The sequence below is a fragment of the Orbilia oligospora genome (genome assembly GCF_000225545.1).
Source record: "Orbilia oligospora ATCC 24927 unplaced genomic scaffold scaffold00173, whole genome shotgun sequence".
Lineage (NCBI taxonomy): Eukaryota > Fungi > Ascomycota > Orbiliomycetes > Orbiliales > Orbiliaceae > Orbilia > Orbilia oligospora.
The window spans coordinates 1186352-1199908 of record NW_011645730.1 but is presented as its reverse complement, the minus strand read 5'-3'; the positions used below and the strand labels follow the sequence as shown (position 1 = coordinate 1199908).

Below are 13557 nucleotides of genomic sequence, written 5' to 3'. Positions count from 1 at the left end.
TTTGCTTCTTGGATACCTTCCACATAGCAGAGCCAGTGGGCCTACTACTGCTGTGTATGTCGATGCATGCAGCTCCTTTTGGCAGTGACCATATTAAAGAATATTTACTTTTTTCTTTCAAGCGCACGGCGGTGCCGGTTCTAGCTCGTGGGGCAGCCTGTTGAACATAGCATGGACTCCCTTCACTGGACAGGCCAACTTGAAGAGGACGGGCAGGCCTGTAGTACTCCGTAAAGAGAGCTTCGTTCATGGCACTGCACCCTTGTTTCCAAAATCCAAAACTGGCCCGCTAAGTAGTCTGCAGTTGAAGTTAAAAAAGAGCCTCGTTCCCGTCTTTGGAACGACACTTCTCAAACTACATCAAGCAATATTCATTCATAAGAAGAACAGGTCCTCCTGCGTCATAAAACATATATATCTTCGAAGAGCGCTCCTCCTTCTCCTCTATCCATCTTGTCTTTACATCTCTCCGCACTGCATCCTTCTCTTTTCTCTATAATAATACCTGCGCATCGCATCATCATTGCCTATATATACTGCGCACCGTACACCGATCGATACCCCCTCCTCTCATCTTTCTTCATATTTCGATCCTTTTTCCGCCTTGAGTCTTATCCTTCCTTTCAATCGAGTTTAGACATCCCTTTTTCTACAACAGCGCAATAGTAGAATCTCGTTATTGTAATAGTGTAATAACGTTAAGTTGAATCAACAATCAATCTGGGGCTTTCGGCTGAGCTGAGCTGGGAACGTCAACCTCCAACGCAAACGCAACACATCCTCACACGACCTCAAATGCAATCCTTCTTCCAACTTCATACAGAGCCAACAGCGACACAGGCGATGTTGCATACAATGCCCGCAGATATGACTCCAAGAAAGCGTAGCAAGAGCCCGAGCAATAGCTCGTTGAGCCAAGCGCGTCCAGAAGAGGATTGGACTAAGATTACAGATTTGGCTGAGCGCCGAAGAATACAGAATAGAATTGCCCAGCGCAACTACCGTATGTGCCTGAGATCCTCATATCATGATTCACATATATATTTAGGGAAAAGCACGGGAAACTAACATGAAACGGAATCATTCAGGCAAGAAGTTAAAGAGAAGACTTCTCGAGCTTGAGAACAGGGCTTCTTCCCCAGAAACCGATTCCCCACCACAGTCCCGAGCGTCTCCTGGCGAGACCGCCTATACCTTCCCTCGTCAGAGCGCTCCACAGGACCACCAGACTAAGAGGAGATCACTATCACATCTTCCGCAGCCTAAGACTCCATTCCATAGCCCACCACTCTACCAGCAAGCCAGGAAACAAGAACGCCGTCACACTATGCTTTCTCCTCCCACTCCTGGGTTTTACAACATTTCTGATGCCATGCCCCAGGGATACCCAATGAAGGCATACCCATCGTGTCCACCCACAATCCTCCCTCTTCCATATGGTGCCGAAGATATGATGGAGACCAGTCAGTTAGCATATGACCCATATCTGCAACAGGCTATGGCTGGCAACTACGATCTCTCTGGAACATTTTCTGACGGTCTCAGAATTAGCCCGGATATTGTCGACCTTGCTACTGAGCAGGATCATCTATGGACTGGTGAGCCATCTTGGCAAAACCCAGCTAGTGCTTGGGACTTCCCAGAAGAACACGCCTCCTTACAATACGTTCAAGACTGGAATATGAGAATGGCAGCTAGCCCAGCATCGGATATGACACGCAGCGCCAGCAGCAATTATACCACTGCAAAGCACGAAGGAGATGTCAGTGGTGGTGAGGAAGACCGCGAATTTGAAGACGGCCTTTATGGTATCAAAAACGAACTTCTCGGCGAGGATGTTCTCCAATGGGCTGATTTCTGGAGGGAACAGCAGCTCCACGACGAGCTCCCACAGAACCAGGGACTTACCCCGTGAACTTCTAAACCATCTTGCAATAATCCACTAAACTGTTCTTAATACCTGGGCTTTGCATCTTGCGCTGGAGTTATCTGCTGCTTCCTTTTGCTTTCTGCTTTCATTTGGCGAATCATGGGCTTTATGGTTATAAAAAGCTTTCCTTTGTTACGAGTTTTTTTTTTTTTTTTTTTTTTTTCACTTCCCCCCCTTTTCAAAGGCTGGTCACTCGTTCAACTATTGGTGTATATCACCGTTTACATTCGCTGCCATTTCTGTGATACCTCTTCATTATACTTTCGCTTCTTTAAAGATACCTTTTCATCTTACAACTTTTACTCGTTTCTTCTTTTTGTTCTTTGAACTTTTTCTCTTTCTGGGTACGGTCTTCTGAAAGTTTCTTTTTTTCTTTCTTTTGTTTTCATCTGTCATCATTAAATATATCTTATGTCTTCTTCCTTCCATTCCTCCCTCTGTACCATCAAACGCCGCTGCATCCTGTATCTAGATACCTACTGAGACGAATAAAGAATTGGTCGCAAATAAAGCGCCAACTTGAATTTTTTTTTAAGAAAAAGAGAAAAAAGAACTCTGCTCTAGCAAAGTCCGTAGCCATACTGTAAACTCTTCTTTTGGAAGGAGCCCTAGGCCTTTTTCCCTCTATGACCATGACTAATCATAAAAGTACCACTGTGAGGAATTCCTACTAAGACGGCAGCAAAGAGATACTTTGATGAGTAACCGCATGTATTCCACTCAAGTCTACCCGACTCCGTCCCAAGTTATGTACCGTGCCTAAAGTACCTACATACATACGACAGAGGCTTCATGCAGCTAAATTCCGAACACCGGCTAGAGCATCCAAGTCTTATGCAATACACCCTTGAAGCAACCCTTCAAATCCAACCATCCTATTCGACCACATTTTTAGACCCACAATAGCTTTCCAAATCGAGTTAACAGGTCCTGTTTATATATTTATGTTGAATTAAGTATGATTTTATTTTATTTTATTTTATCTTGTGGATGCGTGTGAGCTGATGACATCGTCACACACAAGAACATTCTAGCTCCCTTTCGAAGCTTTTCGGCACAGCCGCTTGGACGTCTGGGTATCAATCCACAATCTACTAGACCACATACAGCGAGATTATAAAACATCAAGAAACGGGACCCTTTTCCTATAGTGACAATGACGATCACCCCAATTCGGAGAATCCACTCACGGGCTAGGCCCCAAACCTGGCTGACTAAACGGACCTATATGATTCGCAAGGAAGGATACACATCTTCAAATTTGCGAAAAATGGCCACGGCGGGCCGTTCAAGATAAATAATATTCATGGCCTGGATGAATAAATATCGGGGTTTGACCCGATGGACTTTGTTGCAATCTCCGGTCTTATATAATACGGGTATACTGAGGCCCTGGCATAAGCCGAAAGCCGATACTAGACCCGCGGGAATCAATTCCGCCGTCGCTTGAGGAGCTATGCTTTGATTATTTTATTTTGAATATCAAATACCCTCAACTATACTAGTATACTCCCAGGCTCCACTCTCTGATAATCAATTTGTCTTTGAAATTTCTAGACAAGTTCAGTCTTTATGTAAGCACGTGGGGGCGAATCTATCCGTCACTAGTCTCAAATCTAATCATAATCCAGACCGGAAAAAAGTCTTAGAGGTGCAAGTCGTCCCCCAGGAGTATTCTTTAGGCTGATTTACCTCGTTTTTACATATAGAAACAACTCCAAGTTCGCAAAGAAGATTGGTAGGAGAGAACCCTTGAAGCTCGTGTAAATATCCATGAGTTTGTACGAGTATAAGTCGGAAGCTGGTTGGAGTGCTGGTTTATTCACTGCATTGTTCACTTACCTGCGCTCAGGCTTATGCAAGCAAACACCACTGCACAAGCATCCAAACCTTACCATAAGGCCGGAAGTTGGTGGAGAAAACAAAACTTCTACCAGGGTTCCATCGAACCCCCCTTGTAAACTCGACCCACAGAGAGCGACAAACACTCGTATAGCCACAGTATGTACGTATTACGGCCGACAGTTAGCTAGCTTGCGTGTTGTCTATGGGATCCAGCCAGAATTTAATCGAAGAGGCCCGTACCTGGAAGCTATGTCGATTGTGGGGCTCTTCTTTCCCCAGCACCCATATGCAGCTGGAGTCCGTGCGCAAGCCTGTGTCCGGAAATCTACTTGCTTGCAAAGGGATAAGTAAGCGTTTGGGCTGCTGTGACACGAAGGCAAAAAAGATAAAACTAAGCAGGATGCTGATGTATCATGTATCTCGACAGCTTCCTTTGCGTTAAAGATAGCATGCTCATGTATGTACGAACCCTGGGACGCATATCTCGGGGTTTGAAGGGGCTCTTACGCGATCGTAAGCTTTCGAATTCCGCGTCAACGTTGCAACATCATGTCAAGCTTTCTGCTAGCTACGAGCTATGAGCTACTTCCTTACATACTATATTACTACTTTCGAGCTCCTTCAGCACCTTTGCTATGTAAGTATAGGAGATGCTCGGCTTTCAGCGCAGCCTTTTGCATGGGACCCGGTTATTTCTCGTGAAAATGTATAAGCCCGCGATAATGTGCATAATCCAGCGACCGGCTCCGCGACCCGCGTGGAGTTCATGAGCTTCGCCCATGAGCTCCTTCGAAGCTCCAAATAAACCTTCACCTGCACTTGCATTGCATTTCGCGATATTCGATTATTGGTCAATGGGAGTTCGGATCACTTTTTTGCTTCAGTCGACCGCATATGACGTGAATGGTGATAACGAGCATCCTTGAGCCTTTCGAAATTTCATTATCGATTAAAGCAGCTCGCATCACGATGCCACATCATGAGCATCCGCATATCGATAAAGGGCGGAGTTCCCGGATATACCCTGGTCGCAGCGTCGTCTTGGTGCCCTCCACAACACTCACTTCCAAGTCGACTGACACATATCCATAAAACTTGTTCGGATCCGTCCAGTATATCTTCGAAATTCTGGACTTCTTCTGATCGAACTAGATTCACAAAAAAAAAATGACTCGTGCGCTCCTACGAACGGCAGCCTATTTCGCTCTGCTGCAGAAGCTTAAGAAAACATAGTATAACTGCAATACAAACCTTTCGGGCACGAGTATCGGTGATCCTGTCGCTGGAATCATCCACACATTCTGTTCAGCTCCAGAAATTAATGCCAAGGAGACATTGCGAAATAAATCGTGGCCCGATTGCTCGCCGCCGCATTATCGGTTCAGTTAGCGAGTTTGCGGAGAGGGCCCCAGACTACGGAGAGGGGCCGCATCTGCGTTCCGGTTCCAACCAAGCTGGCCCGGCTGTCAAGCTGACGACCACTTTTACACAGGAAATCAACTGTTCCATTCTTTGAATGGAGTGTTACATCCAGGAAGAGGAAATAGGTAGCCAATAGGTACCTCGAGAGTCATGTCGAAGCCTTGTAGAAAAAATGATTATTGTCACAGGTTTGTCTTCTCAGGAATTTGATGAAAATCTTTACTTCTATGAATACCCTGCCCTAGGCCCTGCCTGTAAACATATACTCAGGTCCTATAAGGCTGCAATTTTGCCAGGCAACGAATGTCTTATGCTAAGGAGATGACAGCGCCGAACTTCAAATATCTTCTCTTATCAGACTTCAAGCGAAGCTATGTAGCTTTGAACCAGAAGTACCTGGTACAAAATACACTCGAGAAGTTCTCCGGCTCCCTAGACGTGGGATCGTCGTTATGGGTCCCGGAAGATTTCGTGACATTACTATCGAGACCTCGCACCTCCCGAACTGCGAGGAGCTCGCGCCCAACGGACTCGACGGGAGCGCTAAGCTTCAATTTGGAATCCGAATGTGCGAAAAGTTTACTTGAAATCTCTAAAGAATAGGAAGATCATTATCTCTTTGGACTTGGTGTCATAAGGCTCAGTTGATTGTCGGCGAAGCATCATCGCCATGATTAATTGGGCAAAGAGGGTTGATCGACCCGGCAACCCTTGATTATTACTTTCTGCTATATGGTTCTGGTAGGGCGGACCCACGTGCTTCAAATGCTGTTTGTCGAGTTTCCCGAAGGACAAGGATATGATGAATGTTTGTCCGGCCAAGTCCTATATATAGTGGCAAATTGTGCTACTGATTGCAGGGAAAGCATAGTTCCGAAGGCTAGGAAGATCCCCATCACGTTCGTATTCGAGAAGTAACCTTGTAGAACTTTACTCAGCCCTGCGAGAATGATTTCTCGAAGTAAAACTAACCGATTAAGAATCTTACGATCGTCTCTGCAGAAACTCGCTCTGGGTGTTAGTTTCCTATGCATGGTTTAGTTCAAGTTTAACTACACGAAAAGAACTATACTGTCGGAGTGCGCGAGGAATATCAAAAAGCACTTTCCTCTGAAGGTTTAGTTAAATATTCTGCAGAACATTTCCCTTGCCGATCGTATCGACAAGGACGAAAACAATGAAATAAACTAGCCAGGATGCAGACCACTCCCATAGGGCTGAAGGCAAATGGCAATGTCCGCCGGCTGGCGGCTGGATTCGATATTCGATTGAGCTCTTAGCTTGTACTACCGATCACCATTTTTTGAAAGCACGGAGACGTAACAATGCATCCTATCGCGCAAACTATATTGTTATTCCCTCATTGTGAGACTTTCGGGGCATATTTTCCTCATTCTTCTACATAGACATGCCACAGTTCTTATGTGGGGTTTAGTCCGCATTCGGATATGATTAGGCAGCTGAGAAAGCGCCAGCGATGTCTTAAAATTGACATCAATTGCGGAGCTGGTGTAGTTCGCGAGTTCGTAGACACCTCAGTATACCAGCGAGCTCTATTTTAGAAGCTCGAGCAGCTGCGGAGCTAGTAGCTTGAGGTTAAGCTTTTTCATTCAGACCTACCTCGGTTCGGTGATAGCGTCTTGGGGTGGAGCCGTTCGTTTCCTCATCAAAGTGCATGCAGGGCTGTAAGGCTGAATCGTCGAACACAGCGAGGTAGCCACCACCGAGAGATCCATCTACCGAGTGGCGAATGTTCACGATCGGGAGCGGGTTGACTATAATACATGAAGCTAACATATCCCATGTCGTACGGTGAAGCGGTATGACAGAATTTGAAGCAAGCAATAGTCATGGTATTGGATAATGATTGAGTCCTCAAGGGCTTAAGGCCTTGTTTGTAGTCAATATGCATTGTCCCTGGGGTCATTTTAGTATCAATTATCCTGGCTTCTAGAGCGTGCATACATGCATTTGCGCCCTTCTCTTAAGATCTTTCACAATGCAGAGTTTTCTTGGTGCAATACCATGGCCAATTGGAGTATTCGATCAATTGAATGTCACCACTGCGGAAGGAGAGGACATTTCACCGGCGATATTATCGAATCCTACAATGAATCTGATTCTGAATCATAATGAGTAAGTATTTGGTATACTAGGCCAATGCATGCAATAGCCGGAATACAGATACCCCACTATCGATCGAGGCATTCCAGTTTAGTTCCTTTCCATGCCACCGGTCTACATACCAGTATCTGTCATTCAATATTATATCATGTGGAGGATTATTTTGGGGGTTGGTCAGTGTTCCTAAGTACTAAAGTGGAGCTATCAGAGCCCAAATTAAGCAGAGCACTGATACCAGTTGACTAAATCGGGATGAGCTGAAAGTTCGGAAGGCATATCCTTATCCTTTTCTAGCTACTGACAGGCCACGCCGCAATATGCCATTGACTGACAGAAGCGAGGTTGAATATCATGTCAGTCGTAAGGCTGAACTGCAGTCCCACCATGCATATCACGTATAACAGTCAACGGATGAATTAAAAAAAAAAAAAAAAACCGTGCAGCGCTAGTACCTAATATCATGCTATGGATTCCTTTCGAGGAAGAATGAGCTCGAAAGCTGAATATTTTATGATGAAGAAGCATCGTGAAGCCACTTGTGATTCGTTCGGTTCAGGCGGCTAGATTATGGTTCCCTTACAAAGCCAACGCAAAGCCTGCAAAATGCTTACAACAGCCAACCCAGGAATCAATTGCCTGCTGTATTCGGAGTCACCGTAATCAGCAATACCATTGCCGAGTGCTTTGGGACAAGTAGTTGCTCAAGTATCACGAGATTTCTCTTGCATCTGCGGGCGAATGTATTCATGAATCTATCATGTTACATGTTGTCTAATTGACTCATTTCCCACCTTTCTCAGGTATCGATCGAACGGCGCGCCACTTTATGCACTGGGCTTTGACGACCCGGGAGATATATAGCTTCCCTGGATGCATGGCAATCAACAGTCGAATTCGAAACCCGGAAGCCGATATTGACGTTGTTTTTTCTTCCTGTAAGGCTCATTCCGATTTTTTGATCAGTAAGAGACCCCGATATTGAAGTCTCGACCCCAGACATAAGAATCTGAATCACGTTCGAACGTTCCTGGCTGGCTCTGGAATAGTGTCGCTGTCAGCGGTACACGCCTCCAGATCCGTGGCCCCCTCCCATAAGCTTAAAATACACATCTAAATCAAATTGTGGCTACGTGGGTCTCAAACTAAAATATTTATTCAAAGCCAACTAGATATATGTATATATGTATGTATGTACCTTGTATGGACGCACACACATATGTACATGCAGGTGGCTTTTATATTCAAATTGTTTAGTAGACCCCACCCGCCAGGCCGGGCTCGAGCTCTAAGACTAGACCGCCACAGTCGCATTTTGCCCGCGATTCGTTTGGCACGGCGTACACGTCTGCGGAGGACCGTCCTTTGCGAATTTTTCCTTGATACCCACATATACATGTCAGCAGAAGCGGCATCCAGCATCTGTCGGTGAACCTTGCTCGCAAATCTGATTGGCTCTGGATCCTTTGAACGGGAGGCACAGAAACTTGAGTCGAGCTGGGATAAACCCATTCTATTCGATATTCCCTAAAGTTTCTAGACAAGACGTGCTACGGAAAGGTGCTGCCTACTTGTCACCTGTTTCTAGTGTTATCATGACAGTGTCTGTTCTTAGATTTAGTTGATCCATTCTGTTATTACTATGCCCCTTCCGACTTTTCTATATTGGGATCGCTGGGCGCATATGTGGGGCTTCTTTCAGAAGCGGGGTCGACAGCGCCATAGATCTATGATCTGTCATGCTGGACAATGCGGACAAGTTCTCTGCAGCTCTGCGCTGTAGATGGCTATATACCTTACACTCCACTCCACCCTTCCATGGTGTCTGGGTATGGGGCGCAACGTGACCGGTTTCCCAGGCCACGGTATCACCGGTCACGGTGTCGCCCTCATGGCCCGGTACCAGTGAACTATTTTGATGACCCACTCTCCTTAAAGAAAGCCACTTTGATCTGCTAGCATGGATGAAGGGGTTGGGAAGGTACCTCTTAGACGGCTCGCAAAGGTATCTCCAATGAACCCCTTTTCGACGTCCTCATTTACCCAGGACTTTACTCGATGATTGGACAATTTATTGTTGGGAGAATGGTTTCGAAACTTCATCGTGCAACCATGCGAAAGTCCCTTTCAATATACTCCCGTCCTCTTCTTTCTTTCTTTCCTTCCGATACCCCCATCCCCCCTTGTCTATTATAACTTGATACATACATAACTTGATTTCTCTTAAAGAGAAAAAAAAAATAGCTAACATGATAATTGTGGCTGCACAGGGATAGACTGAGAAGTTAAGGCGGTCTGTTAGCCGTACGCGTATGTATCTGTAACGTTGCCTTGTCGGTACCACGTAAGTAGGCTGTATGGGGGGGAGGGGGGGGGTCCACGTACCTGTATGTTGGATAATAGGCTCTGAGGCTCTTTCCATTCGTCTTCAATCGAATTTGTACCAACATGGATGTATAAATACTGGTTTAGTTTATCTTGGATTGTTGTGTTTTTGTATATTAGTACCTAAATGTATTCATGTGACACTAGTATTTACAGGGAGGGGAAATTCCGTTCCTTTTCATCTATCCGTCAATTTGCCACGTTATCCGAGAAATACTTGTAAGGGTTTAAGGGATGAAGTGATATGGCGGACTGTGGATATTAAGGCGTAGTTTAGTAAGAGCGAAACGAATTGAATCCTTTCGAACGACAAAGGTCGAAACACTGAAAACTTCGATCGAACTACTTCGAGGAGGGAGATACCTTCCAGCTAGCGGCGGATTACTCAATAGTTCTTGAGAATTTGGTGTTCTAGGTTTTGAACGATATATCATGCAACTCTATGAGGTTTCCGGGAGATATTCTTGCCAGCAGAAGGCCTCAAATACCGGTCCTGGAAACTCAAGATCTCAGAACACCAATATTATGACATTTATGACAGCGAAAGGGAACTTGAAGAATAGTAAACTTATACCATCAAGGACGAAATGCCAACGCCATGGTGTGGTAAGTCGACGGTAATTAGACTTGCCCCAACTGCCGAAACTGACCGGTGAGATCCTGAGAGCATGAGAACTAAAAAGCTGAATATTTCCATACGGAGAAAAAGAACCTCTTGAAGTTGGGTTAAAAAGCCAATTGCAACCGTACTCGTTCTATCGATATTAGCGATTTGTGAAGATCACATATTCCTTCTCCTAACGCTTCGTATTTTCGATAAGGAAATAGCTATTAACGAACGAATCGACCTTCCACCTAAATCAACTAGACCCGGGAAAACTCGAATTAACCCGCGTATGTACATATGTGAGACGAACATTGCATAATTTTGCAAACGGAACTACCCATTCACTCATCCTGGTTAACGGTTGCAGCGATTGAAAATTTCTAATTGCCGTTGGGCATATGGAATGTATTTGGTACTCCGTAGCCGAAACGTATATGCGTAGACGGTTGAAAGCCCCATAACCGTATCGCCTTGTGGATCCACGTATGCTATGTGATCTCCACTCGTGCCTCGGATGCATACATTGCCCTGACGGATGTGATGTTACTCCTTTATTTCAGGTTGGAGGTTGTGGGTTATCCCTCATATTCGAAGACTACATTCAGGAAATGAAGCAATTATTTAATTATGATTGAGACAAAAAGAGAACACTATATGCAAAGGTACATGAAAACAACGGAAAATAACAATAGTGTTACAAAGACGGCTAGTGAATATCCTACAGCAATCAAAGTCCTGCACATGTCATCTCCTCCCGGGTTGCGGAATTTCCACAGCCATTAGGGCCGGGAACAATATCAACCTCTCCACTAGTACACCTCGTCATCTTCATTCTATTCTCTTGGTATTGCTGAACACAAGGTGAGAAGATGAGTTTCCCAGTGAGTGTTTTTTCGATTGTCCTGACCGAGACGAATATCCAAAGTAGGACAATAATCATTGTGAATATCTAAATTTCGAAAAGGGAAAAAAAAAATTCCGTTAACAACTGTTCTGGGGGAAAAGGCAGAGTTTTCGTTGTGTGCGAAAGAATTTTCTTACCATGGTGAGTACTTTGAAAAACCCGCTGGGCAGTTCTTTCGAAATCTGGTTTGTAGCAAGAACGAAGACGCCACCTGTGAGATTCCCGATTAGTGTGTGTGTGTTTGGCGGCGGGTGTGGTGGACCATCGCGCATCAGTGAACGGATGTGACTCTTACCTGGAAAGACAAAGCCCCAGAATCCTACCAGAAAAAAAATATACATGTCAGCGTATTTGATACCATCGTAGCTGTTCCCACTGTTTATTCTCCTAAGACTACGGAACGAAGAGAAATAGGACCGCTTTTTTTGACATACCCATATTAAACGGAAATCTTGTCCTCGTAATACTTGCAACAGCGAAGAAAAGCCATACCAGAGCAAAACCCCACATCACCAAGGCAACCGCGAATCCTAGGATGTAGAGAATTCCACCTGCCATGGCGTCCTTTACTGCGGGTAAAGTCCCAGTGATCGGTAACAAAACATTTGCGACTTCTCCGAGTTTCATGATCCCAAAAGCACCAGACCCTAGAGGCCCGAGGGGCAGGAAAACCGAAACAATAACCTCCGGAGTCGGAAGATGGTGCAAAGCTAGCCTTTGGAAGTACATGACCAAGACGACCATAGCGAGAGGGACACCACATCCCCAGAGGACATACGAAGTTACGAGCGTCCAGAGAGCATGTGAGGGGTGACTCTCTGTCATGGCGCCAGCGACCAAGGCACCCGATGCTGCTGCGACGATAGGCGACACAATCGGTAAAAGCCAAGCAGCTGTCATGGTACCTAGCTTTGCTTCATGAATATGCATTCTGGGGGGATATGTTTGTTAGTAGGGTTTCCGATAACTACTAGTACTTAAGAACCTCGTCGAGACAATAAGGGTGAGAGCGGGGAACCTACATCACGAATGGCATATACATGCAACATGCACAAGATATGGCAACATCGATCCACCAAAGCGCCCAGGCCAGAGTAAGCATACCCTCGCCCCAAGGCAGACAAACCAATAGAATCATATTGATAATCGTGCATAGGCCCATTGGGAACGTTCCGATGAACAGTGATTGCACCGGATGCTGTATCATAAATCCCCATAGTCCCGGAAACATCAAGTACCTTAGAACCGATATTAAAGAGAATGAGAGGAAGAGGACTATATTGAGGCAAAAGAGGACGATGGCGATGTATCGAATCCAAGGAGCGTTGAACGGGAGGTCATAAAGAAGAATAGAAACAATTCCGGTACCCATGGTTATTGCGAACCATCTACATCCCTATATCAGCACTGCCTTGAAAGCTAGCCCCTTCGGCCTGAACTCAGCATAGCTATTCTCTAGCTATTCGAACACCTCCATTCCAGATCTGCTGTCAGGTGCGTCGACCGTTGGGTACGAGGGCATCGAGGGGCGGACTGGAGAAGCTAGCGAATGCGTTGTTCTGGGCGAGATTGTTGCATTTTATGTGTTGTTTAGAGTACTTACGAGGGTGTGAAGTGCAGAACGACTCTCCTCCATCCTCGGAGACTTGTAGTGCCACAGGACTTGCGACCCGATTCTAACCCCTGCGGGCTGCAAGAAGGCTTCTCTGCTCTTAACTGACCAGAAGAAATACAACCAGCTGGGAGGTTGGCTTCGGACGGCCCAACGAACGTTGAGTATGGGTCCATAATTTGATTCGCTGCGCAACGACACAATTCAAGCTGTATCCCAGTTGGCGGGTTTCTGCGGCTGCAAGGGGACTGATTCGTCAATACCGATGATGCGGCTCCTTTATGTTTGTGCAGGTGCAGGTATGCGGGCGACGTTATAGTCAAAGATTTAAAAACGGACGTTAACGGCGTGGAATTTGGAGCCTGGAGGGTGCTCCCCCAAATATAAAAGGTATGATCTTGTCTTAATAAAGTTCCGAGCCCATGGAATTTTTTTTTTCGTCCGATATGTTTCCACGAATGTGAAAAAGCACAGGCACAACTGGTAGAAGCTTAACTGTTTAAATTTTTTTCCTTTTCAAACTTCTTTGTCTAAGACAAAAGCCAGCAGAACAGCGCTCACGAGCGTAATCTATTCTCATGCTAAGACTTTTTTATTTATTTTTTTCTCTCTTGCGAGGTAGCATTATGACTCTGACACATTAATTAGGCCCAGGCCGGAGCTCGGAAGGCTTTAGTAACAACTAACCAAGTTCGACACTAACATGGTATGAATGGTTACGTAATCCAATC

The 13557-nt window shown here is 45.4% G+C and overlaps 2 protein-coding genes across 2 annotated transcripts; one reads left to right on the top strand and one right to left on the bottom strand.

Moving 5' to 3' along the window:
- Nucleotides 1–795: 795 nt before the first annotated feature.
- Nucleotides 796–1915, top strand: AOL_s00173g348 (uncharacterized protein; the record flags this gene model as incomplete). Its single annotated transcript, XM_011128090.1, has 2 exons — nt 796–1003; nt 1089–1915. The coding sequence occupies 2 exons, from the start codon at nt 796–798 to the stop codon at nt 1913–1915; spliced, it is 1035 nt and encodes a 344-aa protein (XP_011126392.1).
- Nucleotides 1916–11037: 9122 nt separating this feature from the next.
- On the bottom strand, nt 11038–12114 carry AOL_s00173g347 (uncharacterized protein; the record flags this gene model as incomplete). Its single annotated transcript, XM_011128089.1, has 4 exons — nt 11038–11259; nt 11352–11425; nt 11510–11533; nt 11649–12114. 4 exons carry the CDS (start codon nt 12112–12114, stop codon nt 11038–11040), a joined length of 786 nt encoding a protein of 261 aa, XP_011126391.1.
- Between the last annotated feature and the right edge of the window lie 1443 nt (nt 12115–13557).